This window comes from Patagioenas fasciata, chromosome 1, assembly GCF_037038585.1.
Source record: "Patagioenas fasciata isolate bPatFas1 chromosome 1, bPatFas1.hap1, whole genome shotgun sequence".
NCBI lineage: Eukaryota > Metazoa > Chordata > Aves > Columbiformes > Columbidae > Patagioenas > Patagioenas fasciata.
Window position 1 is genome coordinate 128,321,090 of NC_092520.1, and position 20,866 is coordinate 128,341,955.

Consider the following 20,866-nt stretch of genomic DNA (forward strand, 5'->3'; position numbering starts at 1 on the left):
CAACTATTCAGTTCTACTGCAGACCCAGCAAGGATCTGGGACACAGCAGCTGCAACTTCACAGCACCTGAGTCATTAAGCACCTGCAATTTATCCAGACTTTGCTGGATTTGCAAGAAAATTTGCAAATCTTCTGCAGACCCCAATGTTTCTTGCTTGGTATGGGACAATGATGACTCCTTCCCTCCTGCTAGCCCGAGGTTTTACTGGACCCAAAGCAGGGACCTGTCACTTTGGAGCTCAGAGCCTGTCCATCCCTGCAGAGCTCAGTCTGTGTGCAAGTGGGCTGGAATTCGGGGAAGTTGCAAACACATTTCTGGCATTCTTCTTGCAGTATGGGGGACACCACATTTAAGGGATGCCAGATCAAACCACCACTACATTTCTTATCAAAATAATGTGTTGTTGCTTTGGTGCTTACCTTGCACTCAGGGACAAGCTGATTCCTGGAACCGGTGCATTCGACTTGAGATGCATCTGCCTGCAGCTGTCTTGCCAGGAGCATGAGTACCCTAGCAGACTGACTCAGCTACTTCTGGATGGTTGAATGTGACCAGAAAGTACAGAACAACATCCTCTGAGACATCTTGCATGTGGGATGGACACGTGCTCACTTCCCATCCTCCTTCTCTTTCCTGCCCCTCTGAAACATTCACAAACGCAAAGCTCCATACCCTACCGCATCCAGTACACGGAGGGGCTGGCTGTGGACACACATCCCACATTCCATTTGTACACAGGCACCACATCTGAAAGCCCACATGAACATCACATCCCGTGACTCTCCAGCAGTCACCTGTGCTTTGTGGTTTAAAAGGCTGGTACCAAAATAATCCCATTCCCCATGAAATGTGTCAGTCAAGGCCGTAAACCAGGGAAGCCCCTCAATTTGCTGGCATGCCCCAGAGAGCTGGCCCAGGTACAGGGGTGATAGGACTGCCAGGCAGGATCACCAGAGCATTGCTCTGGAACCAGCACCATCCCTGGGTTGCAGGTATCAGGTGGAACTAACATACTTGGGTAACCTTACCTCTCCTGCTTCCAGCACCAGTGCTCCATGCTGAAGCCCCATGCCCTCTTTTCATGCACTGGATGTATAAAGCTTTCTGGCTTCTTAGGTAGGGAAGAAGGGGACCCAGGAAAGAAAGAAAAGAAAGGAAAGGAAGGAGTAAATATCTGAACTGTGACTTTTGTTATTTCTGCAAAACACTTTTCTTCTAATTTTCTTCTTTCCTTAAAAACCAAGCAAACACACACCACACAAAACCAACCAACGAACCAACAGAAGGCAGCAGAACACTATCAAGTTTTGACCCCATTGCTTTGTGCAACAGTACTGAAGAAAGGGAAGTTTAAGGCGTTATTAAACTCACCCAGCACACTCACAACTAATCCTGTACTGGGGTACAGTCCCTCCATTCCTCTCCCCTGACAAACTTTCCTGATTAGTTTCTGTCTTCACACCCAGGCTGACTTCTGCACCCTGGTCTCCAAACAGTGACCTCATTGCCTTGTTCAGCTGGTGAGAAACTACAGTAAAATGGGAGAGGCAAACAAAGGCGGGGGGAACTAACGGCCAGAAGATTTAGGAGGAATGAATCTGCTCCTTGCCATCCCACTTCCATTGTGCGTCTGAGCTTGAGAAAGTGCAAGCTGAGCCTCGACAAGCTCTTTTCTGTGTCGGTTCCTCTGGAAACTCAGCCCAGCCCTCCAGATGGTGCCTCAGGACAACCAGCCTGCAAGTTATATGCCTGCCTAGTACTAGACCCACACTCCCACTGCAAATCCCATAGAGTTAGTGCTGGAATTCACGCACCTTCTGCAGCGAGAGCTCTTCATTCCCAGGCCAACCAGCTCACCAGGATATAAATATGAAAAACAAAAGCCTGTATTGTCACAAAGCTGAATTTGTGTCAGCCAGCAATGTGGTTACTGCTAGTTCATCCTTATGCTGATTAGAGGAATAGTGTTAACAGCACTCTGCCTACAAGGAGTATGTTCAATATCACTATAGAATGCAGCCTTCAATACCCTCCTTTGGGATGTGTTTCAAAGTGTCACCCTGTTCCTGACCCTGACAGATACCTCCAGGTCCTGGCCAGCAGCATCTCAACTCACATTTATCTTCCTAGACACTCAGTAAACACCTTTGTGTCCCTTTTCTTTAGAGGAAGGGGTCTTGCTGAGCTCACCCTGAAATATATCACCCTGGACAAAAGGGCTGAAAGGTTAAGAAGCTCCAGGGGGTGGTTCAGCAGAGAGCTGGGGGCCCAGTGCCTGCCAGAACCAACACTATAAAGGCAAAAAGGGGCTACAGACTGCATCTGACACAGATGCTGCAGGTTCTGCCTCGCCTCCCACAAGCCCTGGGATAAAAAGAAGATGCTGAGGTTCCAGTCGTGGCCTTGCTCGCTTTTCCTCCTCTTAGTTCTGCTCTCTGCCAGAGTTCAGACTGTGTCCTTACCAGCACAGAGGCTACAGGTAGGAAGGACTGGGAGAGCACTGAGGGAGGTTTCAGGAGTAGCAGGGGCAATTTGGGAAGGTCATGGTCAAACCTAGTGTAAGTGCGGGACCCAAATTCCAGCTACCGGAAGCTACTGTTTATTCTCACTGCTCCCTCACCTCCACTCCAACAGCTTCAGCTCTTGGATGACTGTGTCTTTATAACCCAGCTCCTAAGAAGCACCAGCATTACAAGGGAGCAGACACACAAAAGCTTTTTAGTGAGCTCTGGTCTGGGGCAGGCTTTGGGGCTCCCCATGTTGCCTGCAGGGGCTTTAACGGTGAAGAGACTAGTGCTCTCTAACTCTGCCCTGTGTCAGCAGCCACCAGAAATTATGGTTGTGTCCCTCATCGTGTGCAGTGTTCCGGTTCTGATGTCTCAGAGGGCAGGCTCATCCTGCTAGGTCAGGATTTTCACTCCTAAATCAGTACTACCCTCCAGTAGCCCCTCTTTAAGGCCAAGAACCTGTCAGGATGCCAGCTAAGGGTTTCTTCACTTGCGTAAATCATTAACCCTCAGCAATTACAGCAAAAATATTTTGGCTTTCAAATCTATCAAGCTCTCTCTTACCCAAATCCTAACCTGAGCTCCAACACCTTGCTTTTACGTCATCCTGGGAAAGCTACAGGGAAGTAGTTAGGACGTGAACTAAAATCACAAGACTGATGCTGCTATGACTCACCACTTTCTGCTCTTTGCTGAGGATGCCCGTGTCCGCTTCAATTAACTCATTACCGAAAAGAGCTGCACAAAGGCATCTTCAGCCTTTGCTCAGCACCCACATGAGGGACAGATGTGGAACGGCTACTGCAGGCTGCTTCCCTGGGCAGCCACGCGATGCCTCTGCTGTGCCCAATGCACCCACCGATCCTCGCCTCCCTACAGCCAGAGGCTGCCAGGGGTGTGTGATCAGCATGTGCCTGCCTGCACAGATACCCTAGAGAATTCACAGTAGATGAAGAGCCCCCCTTCCTCACACCTGCATCCTCGATGCTGCTGCTCTTGTATCCCACTCATCTTCAGATGCAGGTATTTGGGCAGGTCTGTCCTCCCCACCACCCCTCTGGACAAACAGAAATGCCACACAGCAGCACACAGAGGTGCTCAGCATCAGCAAAAGGAGCAAGGACTGAAGTCTGTTACCTTCCACGTTTGAGGTGGTACGGTTTGCAAAGACCATGGCAATCTGCACACAGGCAGAGGCTCATGGCAGCTGCCTCCCTGCTCTTTTGGACTGCAAAATCATTTCAGACTGCAGGAGCTTCTGGTCTAGCCCTTCCCTCTGTCTGGATGCAGCATCACGGGCACAAAGCCCGTGTATTGGCACCATTTTATGTCCTGCCAGAGCCCGAGGGAAGGTGTAGGGCAGAGGAGTACAAGGGGGATACAAAGCTTATCACCAGGAACACAGGCAACTCTACTCTCACCCCTCTCTCCTCTCTACCCCGCTTTCCCAGATGCTCCTTTCCCAGTTGCTGCCCCTGGAGCCTGAGCCCACGCTGGCTGAAGAGGACACGAAGGAGGGGTCCAGCTTCGGCCCTCAGTTGCTCTCCTCCACGCTCCCGTTCCTCCCATCTGGGGCTAGAGCTGCCCGTCCCTCTCTCTGGCGCAAGACCCTCACCAGTCGCAAGTGGGCACTGCCTGGAGATTGGGCCTGGAAGGCCGTACCCAGGGGCTGCTTTGGGCTGAAACTGGACCGGATCGGGACCTTCAGTGGTTTAGGGTGTTAGCTCTGGAGGGGTTCTGAGGTGAGACAGCCAGCTGTGAGGGCTTGGCCAGGCGGGCAGCGAAGAACTAAGGGGAGATATGAGAGCACGGATGGGGGGGAGTGACGTGGGAGCGAGGGTCGGGGTCAGAAGGGCAGGCTATGGAGGCCCCACCTGCCTGCAGCCGGGGCGAAGGCTGGGACGTGGGACCCTACGTGCTAGCAGGGCCCGGCCGTGGTCCCAGAGCGGATGGGCTGCACGCCGCTGGGCGGGTCACCGGCCCCGCTTCTCCGCAGCCAGAGGAGGATACCCAGGCGCCCGCAGGACCGGATTGGGAACCAGCACGGCGTGCCGGCAGCTGAAACCGGGAAGCTCCTGCCCCGAAGGAGCACGGCGGCGGCGGGGAAGCGGCGCGGCACTACGAGGAGGAGCTGCCCGGCTCCGCGGCTGTCCCTAAGCCGCAGGACCCCTGCTCTGCCGGCAGCCCCCTGCGCCCTCGCCGTGAGGACTCACTTGCTAATTAAACAGAGCTGTACTAATTGCTGCGTGCGAGCTCGGCGGCAGCGCCCCCGCGGGAGGCCGTGTCTGCCCCCAGGCCGGCGGGGTGTGCGGGGCCGAGGGGCTGGCAGCGAGGGGAGGCCGGACCCGGCGGCAGCGCCCGCCGCCCCCGGCCTGCAGGCGCTGGGCCATGTTGGGTACGCGCCGCCATTGCGGGTGGGCCGGGCGGCACGCGCGGCTGCAGCGCGGCGCTGCCGGGGCCGCGGAGGGGGGGGCGGCGGCGGCGGGTCGGGGATCGACCGCGGGCCGGGGCAGAACAGCCGCGTTGGCTCATCCCAGCCGCACTCTGCCCCCCGGCGCTGCGGTGTTTGCCGAGCAAACACAGGGGCCTCCTGTTTGCGCAGAAGCTGTCCCTGAGAGCCCCCGCCGGTGTGCTGCGGCTGGGGCACCACGAACCCCGGCACGGGCTTGCACCCCTTCAGCCCTGCACTGGACCATGAGAGCCGTCATCCCCTGGCCTTTAAGAAAAGGTCGTAACCTCAGCTGGGGCTAAACTTAGACACCAGCCCCTCAGTGGCACCGGGAATAGCAGTGGTATAAGGAGAGTTGGGTTACGTTCAAGCTGTGTGACCCATCTCTGGACCCCCTTCCCAGTACCCGTGTGGCTCCCCCAGTCAGCTTCTCCTTCCTCATCCTGGAGACCAGCTCAGCCAAGCAGCTGGGGGAACAGGCCTGTTCCCATCACCCCCTGCCAGCCCAGGTCTGCATCCCCACCACTCCCACACTTTCCTCTGGGACCCCCTTCCCAAGAGATGGAAGCTTTCCAGTGTGCTCTGGGCCTTGTGCCTAATATGGCTTTGTCCCAGCACACCTGGGCTGTGCAAAGCCAGGGGGATGCAGCCTGTCGTGGCTCAGGGAGTGAGCGTGGCACGGGGAAGAGCAGGATGGGCAGCAGCAGTGGCCATACAGTGAGCGCTTCTTCCTCGCAGGTGGCGGGGGAAGGCGGGCCCAGGCGGCAGACGGGCAGGATTTCCGCCGTCACGTCCCGCGGGTAGCAGCAGTGCCGCAGTGCCTCATTAAGATGGTGCTCACGCTGCGGCGCGTGGCCTGCCGGGGAGGCAGCTGGGCTGCCGGGCCCAACCAGAGCACGCGTGGCTAAATCCCCTCTAGGGGAGCCAAAGACAGGCAGGGGGTCCTCAGCCTGGGGGCAAGAGAGCTCCTAGCCAGCACCCACTGCCTCCTAGCGCTGGGGGAATGAGGGATGCTTGGGGACCTGCTGCTCCCTCAGGGTGTCTCCAGCATCTCTGCAGTCCCTTGGCCCTCGCTGCCATGCTGGGGGAACGGGTCGGGCTGGGGAGGGGTGCAGGCTGCAGCTGGGGAGCTCTCTCCTTCGTGAAACAGCACGCACCACTGCCCCGGTCTCTAGCGGCAGTCAGCCCCGAGAAGGCGGCCCCTCATGGGGATGGGGGCCTTTCCCGCCTCCCCAAACAGGGCCCAGCCGCCCTTCCCTGTCCTGGGGACACCTCCCCGCCGCAGAGCGAGAACCCGGCGTCCTCCGAGACCAGAGCATCTTTCACCAGCATCACGATCACGATCACCCTCACGCCCCCGCCCAGGGGTGGCTCGGAGGGAACGTGTAGCACGCACCCCCGCCCCACGGGAACCTTTGCGGACCTCCCCTACCCCGCGCGGGGCCTTTTGTTCGTGAGGGGGGTCGCTCGGGGGAACCGAGGCAGCCGCACCCGCAGCGCGGGCGCACGTAGCCCGGCCCGGCCCCCGCTCTCCCATTCGGCGCCGGCCCGGCGGGGCGGGCCCCAGACCTTCCCTGCGCGGCTATAAAGGGCGGTGAAGCTCCTCTGCGCCACCTTCTCACTGCGCGCCGGGGCGGCTTGGAGGCAGCAGGTAACGGGCGGGGGGAGCAGATGCGCGGGGGCGGAGAGAAGGGGTGGGGAGGACCCCCACTACACACCAGCCCCCACCATCGCCCACCCAGGGCTGGCGCCGCGGGGATGGGCCGGGCCGGGCTGGACGGGGGTGCGGCGGCCGGCAGCCCCCAGGCGGAGCGGCGCCGCGTGGCGGCGGGGCCTGCGGGCACAAAGGCGTTGCGAAGCGGAGCGCCGTAAGATGGAGGCGGCGTGGGGCGACTGAGGGGGGCTATGGGGCGTTGAGGGGGCACACACAGACCGCCTTGGGGGGGCGGGGGTGGATAGGCGTCGCGGGGCGGGGGGGGTGGAGGGGAAGATCGCCCCGGGCGGGGGGCGGTTCGGAGCGCGTCTATCCCTCCCTCCCTTTTCCCCCCTCTCCTCCCGGCGGTGGGCGAGCCGTTAACGGTGCGCGGGGCGGGGATCGAGGCGCGGCTGCCGCAGGCGGTGGCCGGTGACCCGCCCCCCCCGCCCATCCACGCTCTGGGCGCCTCACCGGCGGTCTGTGCCCGCAGGAACATCCCGAAGAAGCAAAGATGGTGAAAGTCGGAGTCAACGGGTAAGTGCCGGCGCTGGGCTGCCACAGCGGGAGGCGCCGGGCGGGGCGCGGGGGGGGGGCAAGGTCGCTTCAAGGGCGGGACGGGGGGGTGGGGTATCTGTATGACCACCGATCTCGCTCCATCGTCGCCCCCGTGCCCGGCTGAAGGGCCGGGGCAGGCCGGGCTGCTGAGTCACTTCCCCCTGCAAATTCGGGGTGACTCACCCCGGAAGCGCTGCTGTTCCCCGCTTGGTCTGCCCCTCTCCCGGGGGTCTCTGCACCCCTCCGGCGGGCTGCGGCCCCCCACCAAAAGGTCACCGGGTGGATCGTGTGTCAGCAGCGGCCCGGGGGATGTGACCTTCTCCCGCCGGGCTGAGGAGTAACCAGATCCCCAGGGCCCTCAGTAAATTTAGCTTGACCTTTCCGGTGCAGGGTCACTCTTAATCTTTAACTGAGGCACCTCGGCCTTTGAACACGGCTGCTGGGCTCCCTCCCAACCCCCTGGGCAGGGAGCGGTGGATGCTCCGGGGGGAAGGCAGTAGGACCTGCTCAGCCTAGCAGGTTCTCTGTTGCTCCTCCTCACCCATGTGTCTCTCCCCAGATTTGGCCGCATCGGCCGCCTGGTCACCCGGGCTGCTGTTCTCTCTGGCAAAGTCCAAGTGGTGGCCATCAATGATCCCTTCATTGATCTGAACTACATGGTGAGTTGCCTTACAGTGCCCCCTTGGGGCCTCTCCAAGTAGGGCTCCTCTGGCTCTGTTCTAGTAGCTTCCGAGGAAGAATGGGTATGTGGTTGGAGGCACAGGGATGAGAGGTTCAGCAGAACCAAGTACAGCACAGCAGTTGGACAAGGTCACTGAGGAGATGGGGAGCTGGGACTGTGGTGTAGGTAGAACAAGGGTTGGAGAGATGGCAGCTGGAGTGACTGATCTTCCTCTCTCTCTCTCTCATTGTTAGGTTTACATGTTCAAATATGACTCTACTCATGGTCACTTCCGGGGCACTGTCAAGGCTGAGAATGGGAAACTCGTGATTAATGGGAATCCTATCACCATCTTCCAGGAGTAAGTATCTCTTTGCCCCTTTGGAGGATGAAAGCAGGCTTCTTACAGAGCAGCTCTTACAGTTCTGTCCCTCTGCAGGCGTGATCCCAGCAACATAAAGTGGGCAGATGCTGGTGCTGAATATGTTGTGGAGTCCACTGGTGTCTTTACCACCATGGAGAAGGCTGGGGTGAGTATGCTACAGTGGCACACAGGAGAAGGGACTACTGCTCTTGTCTGTCAAGCGCATCATCATGTACAGAGTTGCTCAAGCTGGGAAAGAGATGGGGCTGGGAGGGAGAACAGGTTGTCTGAAGAAGCGAGCTGTTGGATGGGTTCTGAGTTAATTTAATCTTCTGTTTTTTCCAGGCTCACCTGAAGGGTGGTGCTAAGCGTGTTATCATCTCTGCACCCTCAGCTGATGCTCCCATGTTTGTGATGGGTGTCAACCATGAAAAGTATGACAAGTCCCTGAAAATTGTCAGGTAAGGAGAAAGGAAGATGCTCCCTGGCCTGCAGCTCCCACCAGCTGTGTGGGGGTCTGATCTCACCTCTGTAGATGCCTCTGGCTGATGAGCCTTCCTCTTTCTCTTCCCCAGCAATGCCTCTTGCACTACTAACTGCCTGGCGCCCTTGGCCAAGGTCATCCATGACAACTTTGGCATTGTGGAGGGTCTTATGGTAGGTCTGGAACTTGCTGCTCAAGAGGGGCCCATGTGAGAGGAAAAGCATTTTTATTCCCTGTGTCCCTTGGGGTGGGGGAAAGGTGCTTGGGATGCCTCTTCTGGAGAGTATCGGCTATGTTCTTACGCCAGTGCTCTCTTCCTGCAGACCACTGTCCATGCTATCACAGCCACACAGAAGACAGTGGATGGGCCCTCTGGGAAGCTGTGGAGGGATGGCAGAGGTGCTGCCCAGAACATTATTCCAGCATCTACTGGAGCTGCTAAGGCTGTGGGAAAAGTCATCCCCGAGCTCAATGGGTGAGTGTTGTCCCTTCTTGGGTGTCAGGAGGTGGCAGCCCATGCCTGGCCAGCTCTGACCTATTCCCAGCAGAATGGAGGGCTGGCAGAGGGGTGCTGGATGCTGTTCAGTGCTGACTCATGTCTTGTACAGGAAACTTACTGGAATGGCTTTCCGTGTGCCAACCCCCAATGTCTCTGTTGTGGACCTGACCTGCCGTCTGGAAAAACCAGTAAGTGTTACAAACAAGACCCAACAGCCTCCAGATCTGCCCCTGCTTCCTCTAAACTCTTTTCACCTGGAATTGCCCTCTCTGTATTTATCTCTTCCCTAAGAAGATTTGATCTTGGTGAAAATAGCACCTGCCATCCATGACTGCTGCCATGGTGCTCCCATGTGTCTCCTCCCCTTCCCCGGCAGACATTTTGTGTGACTTGGCATCTGACCATCTTAAATTTGTTTCTGCTTAGGCCAAGTATGATGACATTAAGAGGGTAGTGAAGGCTGCTGCTGATGGGCCCCTGAAGGGCATCCTGGCATACACAGAGGACCAGGTAGGTAACTCATAGTCTCTTGGCCTGTAGCTAGTGTTGCTTACAATTTTTTTTTTCCTGATGGTAGCAACTTTGTATCCTGATTTCTGGATCAGCCATATGTATTACAATTTCATTTCTGTTCCAGGTTGTCTCATGTGACTTCAACGGTGACAGCCATTCCTCCACCTTTGATGCGGGTGCTGGCATTGCACTGAATGACCACTTTGTCAAGCTGGTTTCCTGGTAGGCACTGCGTTGGGGTGGTTGGGGAGGCTGACATAGACAAGTTACAGACTTTTGTCCTGTTCATCACTGTCAGCTGGCCATATGGAGTGATACATAGACTCCTGCTAAGCAGGGTGGCTCCAACACTAAGTCTCTTGTGGAGCAAGATTGCTTTTTATCTGAAGTTACTGTAGCCTTGTCCTTACCCCACTGGAGGGCATACGGGGTGCTTATGGCTTTCTTTACTGGAAGTGGATGGGAAGTTGCCTAGTTCAGTTGTGTGGGATGGGGCAGAGGAGCAGGAACAATTGAGGAAAGAGATGTAAGAAATGGGTCAGTCCTGACAGCACTTCTCTTCCTGTCTGCAGGTACGATAACGAGTATGGATACAGCAACCGTGTTGTGGACTTGATGGTCCACATGGCATCCAAGGAGTGAGCCGAGCACACAGCCCCCCCCTGCTGCCTAGGGAAGCAGGACTCTCCTTTGTTGGAGCCCCTGCCCTTCTTCACCACCGCTTAGCTCTGCATCTTGCAGTGAGAGGCCAGTTCTGTTCCCTTGTCTCCCCCACTCCTCCAACTTCTCCCCGAGCCTGGGGGAGGTGGAGAGGCTGATAGAAACTGATCTGTTTGTGTACCACCTTACATCAATAAAAGTGATCACCATCTGAAATGCCTTATCTGTCAGTGGGAAATGGGAGAAAGTGGGGGGTAACGAGGAAATGTAGGTGCCTGTTTAAGATGGGCTCTGCCAGCATGGCTGCAACTTCTGGGCCAGGTCTTCTAAGCAGTGGCACATGGACACAGGCTGTGAACCCAGGCAGCAGAGACATGGGAAATGCTGTAGGAGCTGTTAGGACAGCTGGGGTCATCATGCAAAGACATAGCACAGCCCCGGACACCTGACTTGCAGGAGCAGCGAGTGCCCATCTTTGGGCTTCAGTGAGCAGAGCTGTGGCATGCAGACTGGTGAGCAACCTGTGCCAGATGCAAGAAGCAAGATTCCTGCCCATGAGCCAAATTAAGGTGTGGTGCAGGGCTGCACTTGAAGGGCTACTGCATGGTGAAATCGAAAGCAGCACCGCTGCTCCATCTGCCTTGTGGCTCTCTGGATTTTTGTCTGATGTAGGCAGAATGAAGTGCCAAGCAGCTGACTTCTTTTGCATTTGGTTTGGCAAAGGGGCACAAGAAACCAATTATTTCTTCTCATTCCCCTTCCTTAGCATAAATGTTACAAGGAGGATTTTTCATTTGCTTTTACCTCTTGAAATTAATCAACTTGCTCCCAGAGGAAGGAAATGGCTGCCTAGGGACGTGTGGGAGGCCAGTGTTAGCATGGTGGTAGCTGGTCTTAATTCTGGATTAATTCTCTGCAGAAGGAGGGGCTGTTGCAGTTAAGCTCCCTGAGCAGCGGATCTCTGCAAGGTGAGTGTCAGCCCTATGTCAGGGACGAGTTACCTTCTGGAAACTGAAATGCTGCTGGCAAGTGACCAAGTCTTCTATAATCCATGAGTACTTGGGTAGAGAGAAGATGCACTGCACAGAAACATGTAGCCCTTCATTTTTAGCAGCTCAGTTTACTGTCTTGGGGCTGGTGTGTCATCCTCTCCCTGGCAGGCAGGGTTGGAGCTTCAGACCCTGATCTGGAGCAAGGACTTGAAGCTAAAGGACTCGAAACTCCCAGTACTGGGGTACATTGGACATGGTTTCTTGGAGCTGCTTATTTCCAGTGATGGGGCTGTGTAAAAATTGAAAGTTTACTGGGCTAGAGGGCAATGACTCAAACCTGCTCTGCAAGGACAAACAGGTTGAATAACCCTGGGCCTGGCTAGGAGCTGGGACTCTGAGCAGGTTGTTAGCTCTGGGACAGCAGCAACACCTGCCTTCTGCCACAAATGGCCCCAGGGGAGATTCAGGAAACGCTGGGGTTAAATGGGAGCTGCCTGATGCTGGTGCTGTCTGGTGACAGCCCTCCTGCAGAGTTGGGTTTCTGCTGGGAAGAGGTGCAGCCTGCAGGCCTGTCAGGCTTACAGAGTCTTGGGTTGGTCCTATTCTGTCCTCGACTGCTGTGCTTGGGTGCTTTGAGCGGCTGTCCTGTGCGCTGCTACTGCCTGCATGTTTGTGTGTGTGAGCTAGCAAGCACCTTGTTTGATAATCTGGAAGTGCAGAGAGGCTACTGAAACTCCTCATTGTGGGGGATGCCTGTTTTTCCATGTAAAGAGATTTTTGAACTGAGTTTGAAGTAGGAGCAGTTCACCAAGTCACTTTTTTCCTCTAAAAAGCCTTGTTTCCTGAGAAAGATAAGGCTGCCTGGGAATTCACCTAGAGCAAAGAACTCCAGAGCGCTTGTTATTTAACAAGAGCCCTATGTAACTGGAGATCAAATTGCTGTGAGAACAAGCAAATTCATACAGCCTGGGGGGTTAGCTGGCAGAAGAGTATGTGATCTCAGACGAACAATTGCTGAGAACATCTCAGATAAAGGTTCACTGTGTTTTAAAATGCTATTTCAACTGGTTTACAATCTTGAAATTCCTGGAAAAATGATAATGGTATCTAGGCGATGCAAGCCAGGAATCACAGAATTTAAAACATGGTTGCTTTTATACAGAAACAGGGTAAGCGCACACAGCAGAGCGGGTCATGCAGCCTTTGGACTCCCTGGAGGGCTTGGTTTCCTCTCTCATAGGCTTCCAAAAAAGCACAGCTCTTCTCAATCTCCATTTTGTGTCCAGACACTATGCCTGCAGATGGCACCACAGCAAGGCCTCTCCAGACAGATGGAAAAGCTAGCTCAGTGGTCAGCCTGTCCAAAAACTGCAGCCATGTCCTAATTTTTATTTTTTTGGACATGCATGACTGCGGATGGCACTGGGATAAAGATGGGAGATTTGCTGTGGCAGCTGCTTCTCTCCCTAGAGAAGTTTTTCCCTAATGAGAGAGCTTTGCTCTTTAAGTATTTTTAAGGAAAACTGATAGAAATGCTTGGTCAGGGAAGGCAGGCGTTCGGGCAGTCATAAAGAGGCTCTTGTTCAGCAAAGGAACTAAAACCACTCGTGCTACTCTGCTGGGATGAACTGGCCCTAAGAGCAGCTGGGACAAGCCAGAATCCATCCTGGTTCATGAATGCCTTGCAAGGGGAAGATATAGAAAGATCTTGACCCTTGCCAAGCGCTCGACTCTGCCTTCCTCGACTGGCCTGGCACCAGGGCTGGCTGCACTGGGCCTTTGGAGGAGACGGATGCACCTGAGGGGGATGCACCCCTTTGCAAGGCTGTGCCAACACAAAGGTTTCCAGCCAACCCAATGGACAACTTCTCTGATGGGCAGCCAACCACTTCTAGGAATGGTAAGCTGCACCTCTTGTTTTCTTTTTTAAGACAGATAAAATTCAAGTGATGCTGCTGTATGGTATTTAGGAGTGATGTCACAGGAAAACTCCCTTTTATGGCAACTTTGAATGTTTCGAGAAATTATTTTATACTTCATTGATATTTGCATACACTACTAAATGTGCACTATTCCCCCCAAGACAGGGCTGGTTGTCCTCAGACCACCTTCTTCTCAAGATGTCAGCACAAAACTTCAGCATTAAGGAAGATACCGTGTAGTGAAAAACATCTTGAGCAGATGTGGAAACTAAATAAGCTTGCTTGAAAAATCACACCAAAATGTAACAAAATGGTGACTGCATAAGCACAGTAAAAGCAGTCTTTGACATTTAAAATATACTCTGTCTGCTTCTGAAGTAAATGAGTCTTTGAGCAAAACAATCGACAAGATCTGTGCAAGGAAAAGGAGATACGGGTCTCTGATAGGAAAGACTATGACACAAGGCATATAGTGGAAAGTTGTATAAGACAAACATCTTCTTAAACTATAATGTTCCAAACTCCTTTGTAACAGATGCCATTCAAAAAATGCAGGTTCCTGACTTGAACTCGGGGTATGCAAATGTTCATAGAAAGCAGGCATTTCATCAAAAACAAGCTGCCTACATTTGGGCAATTGTACTGTATATACACTGCAAAACCCAATAAATTGTTACTTACTCTTTTGAGCTGAATGTAATTTCTTACTACAGGACAGCTAGCTCACCTCCATATATTATCTTCCTATAAAAGTGTCCTCTTCTTGAGGGAATTATTCTCAATTAAATGTCTGTAGAAGGAAGAGTAGTACTGGATTATACTTTACTGAATACGATTTGCAAAGGCAGTATTCAAAAAGCTGAAGCTGTAGTTGAATATAGAAGAAAAACTTACGAATACTAGCAAATTAAACTTGAGACTAAAAAGGGCAGAGGAGCTTTGGGGTGTTGCTAGACAAGAGAATTTTTTTTTCCTCAGCAGCAATGAGACAAAGCCACCGTTGCAAACTGAAGTGTCAGGACTTGAGAAGATGTCCATGACCCAAAGGGCAGGCAAGTCCTTAGTACTAGATGGCCAGACTTGGTCTCCAGCACAAAATGGGTGAACAGGTAGCCGTGCTATAAGTAATTCATGACTCACATCAGCTCCCATGTGATGAAAAACAACTGGATTTAGAAAAAAAAAAAAAACAAAAAAAACCAAAACGCAGACTGGCAAAAACTTTCAAAGAACCTGAACTGCCCCGGGACAGCTCTCCATGATGAAACCTACTGGCAAGGCTGGTGGTGACTGAGAGAGAAGGTGCAAGTAACCAGCATCTGAGGATGCTGCCCCAGGGTCATTTCCATTCACCACCTTCAGAACAATTTGCTTTGTTGATTATGCAAAATGATGTAGGCACACTTAACACTGAATCAGCCTTGTAGAAAGGTGCAGAAAGATCTTGTGACTGGGTTATTAAAAATGATGGGTAAAATTCAAGGTTGCTAAGTGAAAAGTAATACATGCTGAGGGGGGAAAAAAACTCTGACATTGCAGGTCTCAAAGCCCCCCTGTAATATTGCCCCAACTCCCCACCAAAAGAGCAACCTTTGTTGGCCTTGCTCTCGAGTCCTGGGACAGAAAAAACATAGATGGTTTGTAATCTCTGTAATCAGCTTTTCAGTTACGAACTCGGGTACTGATTTAGGCGCTGGACCCTAAGCAGACACTGAAATCTCACTGAATTCATGTGGCCCCCAGCTCCTCCATCTCCCTCAGACTCCTAATACGCCTTCCTCAGCCTGACTACCCTGCCATCTAGACCATCATCATGAAATGACCTTAGGCACTGGGCAAAAATGCTCACTCACCTTCCTCTTTTAAAGACCAAAAATAACTATACTTTTCACTCTCAGAACATTTTTCTCCAGCCTGGAATCATGGCTACGAGTCTTTTTTCCACCTACTCCAATTTGTGATGCAAAGTAGGACAAAGCACACCAATGTCACATGGGCATAAAAGATGTTTAAGATACCGTCAGCTTCAGCATCTGTCTGGGAACTTGCACGAATTTGCTTGTGAGCTCTGCTCTCTAAGTCTTTCCAAACCTTCAGTTGCCCCGAGGATGATGAGTCACTAGTATTTCTCGCTCTTAGATGTATCTATACATAGCTTAAATATTGGTTATGTATGTATGGCAATAGAACATATCCTTTGACTCTATTTTAAAATACATTTTAATTCTTCTTGGCATTTTTGACTGAGATACTTCTTTTGAGAATCTGTATCATTCCTACATCTCAAAAAATGGTATCAGTTTTGGCTGTCAATTACTTGTCCCTCCATAAATCTGTGCAGCTTTTTTCTATTCCTCCATGATTTCTACTCTCCTCCCTTCTCCACTGATTTCTCATTGGTTTTCGTACATGGCTTGTCAGACTAACCACTGACCTCATTTGTTCACCTGCCTGCCTTTTTTAAGTGTCTTCTCCAATGCATTTAAAAATTGACATCAGCAGACCACAGATTTCAGCAGCCAACACTTCTTCATCACCGCTCAGGGTCAGAGTGCTTTGCAAAACACTGTTTGCAGAAACGCAGCTGCAGCGCTGTGCTCATTCCAGCACCACTGACTCCCTCTCCCCATGCAGCCTCAGGCTCTGTGCGGTGGCTTCTTCGCTGCTGCCGCACCCCATGCACCTCTCTGCTGCTCTAGGTCATCTGTGCCTGGAAATGTAGAAGTGTTTATTCTGAGAAGATCCTGTCAAGGATCCTCCTTAATTGCTAATGGCCTGGAAAGTGCTTCATCATTCCCCTCTGACCACATTCTGATCTTTCTAAATGCAGAACAGACATATCTGGTGAGTATTTCTATTTTTTCCCCCCTCTTTTTCATTTTTTTCCAATTTCAGCCAGGAAGAAAGGTTTATATTACTGCTAGTATTGATTTTTCTTTAAATATAACTATATCAACTTGTTAGTGTCCTTAGACATCCAGCTATTGTTACTTTTTGCTTGAGGTGATAGGAGTAGCTGAAGACCTTTTTTATACAGCTGAAGTATTTTGTTGTCCCTCTATTCCTTTTCCTGCACCCACAGTTGCTGCAGTTGTGACAAGGTTTATTTTAATTAATTAAGGTCAGGCTTAATTATTTTTTTTTTTATTATTCTTTCTAAGTACTGTTGTCACATGGGCACTTATTCAAGGAAGTAGTTTACTGAAAGCTATTTTCTCATGCCTACTAAATCACAGCTTTCTGGATAACTGGAAAAACTCTCTTATTTCCAAAGGTCTCCCACTTAATCATACTTTTTTAACACTTCCCCCAAACAATTTCATAGTAGGAAAAGGCTACATAACACCACGCAGTTCTTTGTTATGGCATTTTTGTCCTGGGTAATATCTTGATTTGTTTTTCAGTTGATCCCTTGTCTTTAGGCAACCATCAATCCTAACCCAGTCTTCATCTGTCATAGGGACATCTAAAATCATTGCCTTACTTGGGCATGCCATCATTTGTAAATTGATGAGAAACCTCTACATGGCACAGCATATTCTTCAGTATCTCCAGCCAAGGTCTCCCCTGACAACGTAATTTTCCTTTTCACACAAAGCAGAGAGGTACTTAACAAATAAATCCTTGCGTTTTGGTTGGTGATTCAGGAATATATAAAAGATCCTTCAATGCCTTGACAGAGTTGTGTGTCAGATCATGTTGTTTTCCTGTTAGTTCTAGAGTGAATGTGATTTTCAGCACAGCTTGCAACCCCAGTACACAATTGTTCTTGCCTATTCCACTTTTACCAATATGGTGAACTAGCAGTTCTACAATGTCTCTGTGAACACTAAAAATGTCAATTAAACATATTTCTTCCTTCTCTAAGAACTTCTGTTTTCTCTTGCACCTTGCCCAGATGCAGTCTGCCATGGAAGGTAGGAATGCTACTTCTTCCCGTCTGTTGTGATACTGGTTTGACTTGGTCACAACACTTTTAGTGATCACTTGAGCTTCTTTTCCACAGTGTTGCCTTCGTACCTTCCCAGCTCAAGCAGCGGCTCTCCCAGCTCTGAAATCTATACTGCCCTCTGCCAGAGGACTATGACATCCTCTCCTTATTCCTGTCCCAAGAGAAAGTGGCCTAAGCATTTAGAAAATTCACATGTAAAAACACAGTCTCATACATGCAGTGGAAGATTGTCAGTGGTGACTGCACTTCCCTAAAGCTGTCTGTAGCCCACCCATTTCTCCATGCTGTTTACTATCACTCCCAGCATTTTCCACTGTGCATAGGGGCTTGCAAGGTGTTTTCAGGAGCCTGTCTGTGCATCATCCAGGTGTATGTCCAAGGAGACAGCACTCCACTGTGTTCTGCATTAATTCTGACACTAAAAAAAACCTCCTCTCACAAGGAGGTTTTTTTACTCTCAACCAGAGCAGTTGACATCCTTGATCATCATCAAATTCTGAGACACTCTGTGCCACAGGTACCCAAGACAGCAACAACCACAAACATACATAGCCTTTTGAGAACAATCAAAGCTTTTGTGGCAGATGTAGGAGGCTTAGGAAAGCCAATCTCCTAGCGCAAATCTAGAAACAAGAACATCTTTCTATGCAGCTTTGATCTCTCCTACCTCTTGGCTAAGAAACAAGATAATCAGGTTACCAGGGAATCAAAAGTTGCTCCAGCAAAAGCTGTCAGCATCACATTTACGTCCACCTAAAGAATCCTGAAAGGGGAAAAAAGCTAACTCAGACAAAGTAAAGTCATGTGGGACGGATGACTAAGTGTCTTCAGCAAAAGGGTGCTGGGTGGAAAATACAGGACCTTAACTGAATGGAGAGGCAAATCAGATTATTTCAGTTCTGAGATATGATCTAAAATAAATGGGATCCAGGAATGAGAGATGGGAGGAAGCAGGCTTGTTTAACACGGGGAAGAAGAACTGGACTACTTAATGGTTAGGCTGACGGAACCCTCTCTAGAGCCAGTAAGAACATCCCACATCCACATAGTGAGGTGCAATGAGGGCGATGCTCTCTGCCCTCTGTGTGGGAAAATCTGGTAGTCTTCATCAAGAAACTCAGTGGGTCTGGTCTCAGAATTAGCTTGCCATACAGTGTCATCTCTGAAGATGAGGGCTCACCTTTCAGATGAGTCCTAGGGGACTTCATTAGAGAAGGGACAGCGGAGGCCACTCTGCATGCCACAAGATCAGAAATACATTCAGCAGGGAGCCAGGGCTCACTTCTGCAACATGCCTGGCTCCGCCTGTTCTGATCTTTTGCCAAGAGGCTGATCTCAGCACATGGAGCATGCAGAACTGCATCTCCCACCCCAGCTCAAAGGCTGATCGTGTCCCTTATCACCTCATGGAGGCAGGATGATGACAAGAGGATCTGTCCCAGCCTGGGGACAGCTCTTGCCTCAAGGGAGGGTTTTTGTGCTACTCCCATTGTTGATATACAAGTTGTGCCTGTCCTTACCTAGACACAACAGTCCAAATATTGGGGAGTGAGAAGCCAGAGCAATCACTAGTATGTTCTCAGACTGCTCAGGTAAGTTTCTGCCAACACAGACTTATGTAGGTTGGGGAAGCTGAACCGGCCTGCCTAAATGTTAAGTGGGAGGACCTCACTGCCAATCCAGAGAGACATAATCCTAAAAGGATGGTCTTGGAGAGATGTTCATGGAGGTGACCAGAGAGCAGCCACCTCCGAAGACTCCCGAGATGGCTGCTGACAGAGAGACTAGCCAGATGCATCCTGTCATGAGATCCCATTCAATAAGAGATATCTGTGCTTGGGCTGTACTTGGGCAATAAACATTGCCATTAATCCATGGATGCCAAGTGAGACAGGACATGCCAAGGTATGCTCTAGTGCACCAAGGACCACACCAAGATCAGCTGCAACATGCTCATGGCTGAGCATGGTCAGCTGGAAAGAGGAACTGACCTGTTCCTCCGAAGTTCATTTCATCATCATAATCATCATCATTTCAACTCATCAGCAGGTTCAAGAATAGGAAAAGGCCTCTTCCATCCTTGGCCAAGCTGCCCCTGCAACCAAGACTTGGAGGAAGTTTAGGCCAAACAAAGGTTTTTTAATAGGCTGGGGTCTAAGGGTAAATAAGATACACAATTATCTCCTGTGAGATGAATACAGACCAGTAGGTGTTCAAAAGATCAAGCAGCTGCGACCCAGGTCTTCTCTACACAATTTCTTCTGGTATTGCTTCCTGAGCCCAGTGTCCTGGGAGAGGGCTGAAGGTAGGAAAGTGAGAAGAAACACAGCACTGAACAATTCCCAGACACCACAGTTCCCAGCAGGGCTCATGGTGGAGAAAAGCAGTCTAGATACTCCCCAAAGAACTGAGAGTAGCCCACAGAGAAGACTTGGATAAATGGAAGGTCCACATCTCTTCATATCTGGCTTCAAGGACATGGGGTCACCACTGATGGATGGACAGATGCAGGGGAGATGGTCCAGCTAACACTGGAGGTCTTGGGCTGTGCTTCCCATGCCAAGAAACTGCTGAGGCAAAATATTGGTGCTGTGCGTTCTGCCTTTGAGATCTCATGGGCTTTCACACTGGTTGGAGAATGGACCTTACTGCTGGCAATACAGTTCACCAGAGAACAGTATCTTGCGCATGTGGGCAGAGGAGATCTTGGTTTCACTGTAAATGAAGTTCTGACAAGCAATGTGGGACTGAGGTCCTCACGTGTCCTGGTACACGGGCATCTGGCAGCACCAGCTGCTCCTTTGGGCATCTCTGCATGAGGCAGAGGTGATTCCTCTTTCTGTGCTTCATGTTTGAAATTTCTCAGCGTACATGCTCTACAGTCCTGTGAATTTCTTAAGCAGTACTGAGAGGCCAAGATATGCATGTCATGGATTACACACAGGGGAAGCCAGACTTATCCAGCCACTCAGAGAGATCTTCAGAGCAGAGAAAGAACAAAAAATGCTGCAAAGAAATGTATGGGAAAGAGGATTTGCATCAACCAAAAGAGCCTCCAGGCAGGATATAAAGTGATCCCTGAGCTACTGCATGTGAGGCATCATCACGAGAAAGAAAAAGCCCAGATTAAAATATTTCCTCTGACTTTGGCCCTTTTAGGAAGAAAAATAGGGAAGAGAGAAAAAAACAGAAGCAATTGGGCAAGGCTTGGAGGTGAGGTGCATGGAGAAGGCCCTGTCCCAGGGCAGGCAACAAGGCACAGGTCCTGTGCAGCCCCATGCTCCTGGGGCAGGGGAAGCAGCCCTCTGCTGTTGTCCCACATCTGCTGCTCCCATGAGGCACTCATGAGTCAGAGCCCAGGCACAGAAGACCATTGTCTGATTAACTGCGATTTCCCTGAGCCAGCAGCAAAGCCCCAGCTGCACCCTGGCCTGGAGGGTTTCCTTGGCTGCTGACTTCTGCCATTTGCAGGGCCTTGCCTCACTGCCCCTAGCTCAGCCTTCGCTGAAATGCCAACACGTGCCTCAACACGTCTTGCAGACACGGGCAGCGGACCTCACCTTGCCCAAACACTGACCCACTGCACTGTGCTGTGAGGATGCGCCTGTGCT

The 20,866-nt window shown here is 51.5% G+C and overlaps 2 protein-coding genes and 1 long non-coding RNA gene across 4 annotated transcripts in view; 2 read left to right on the top strand and 1 right to left on the bottom strand.

Moving 5' to 3' along the window:
• LOC136105669 (C-type natriuretic peptide 1-like) overlaps nt 1-4,747 on the top strand; it is a 6,023-nt gene extending 1,276 nt beyond the window's left edge. Inside the window, exons 2-3 of one of the 2 annotated variants that reach the window (XM_071814451.1) lie at nt 3,960-4,250; nt 4,505-4,747. In XM_071814451.1, the coding sequence (XP_071670552.1) occupies nt 3,960-4,232 (273 nt within the window). In that variant the 3' untranslated portion in view covers nt 4,233-4,250; nt 4,505-4,747. Of the gene's footprint in view, nt 1-2,199; nt 2,481-3,959 lie in introns of those variants that run through there. The other variant, XM_071814455.1, reaches the window with a different exon arrangement.
• Nucleotides 1-7,526, bottom strand: part of LOC139829090 (uncharacterized) — a 13,322-nt gene extending 5,796 nt beyond the window's left edge. The window contains exon 1 of the long non-coding RNA XR_011741336.1: nt 7,392-7,526. This is a non-coding gene — a long non-coding RNA (uncharacterized lncRNA). The remainder of the gene's footprint in view (nt 1-7,391) is intronic.
• GAPDH (glyceraldehyde-3-phosphate dehydrogenase) lies at nt 7,029-10,605 on the top strand. Its single transcript, XM_065855937.2, has 11 exons — nt 7,029-7,187; nt 7,768-7,867; nt 8,124-8,230; nt 8,309-8,399; nt 8,579-8,694; nt 8,809-8,890; nt 9,041-9,192; nt 9,326-9,404; nt 9,643-9,726; nt 9,854-9,951; nt 10,302-10,605. The coding sequence occupies exons 1-11, from the start codon at nt 7,165-7,167 to the stop codon at nt 10,369-10,371; spliced, it is 1,002 nt and encodes a 333-aa protein (XP_065712009.1). The 5' UTR covers nt 7,029-7,164; the 3' UTR covers nt 10,372-10,605.
• Nucleotides 10,606-20,866: the final 10,261 nt, after the last annotated feature.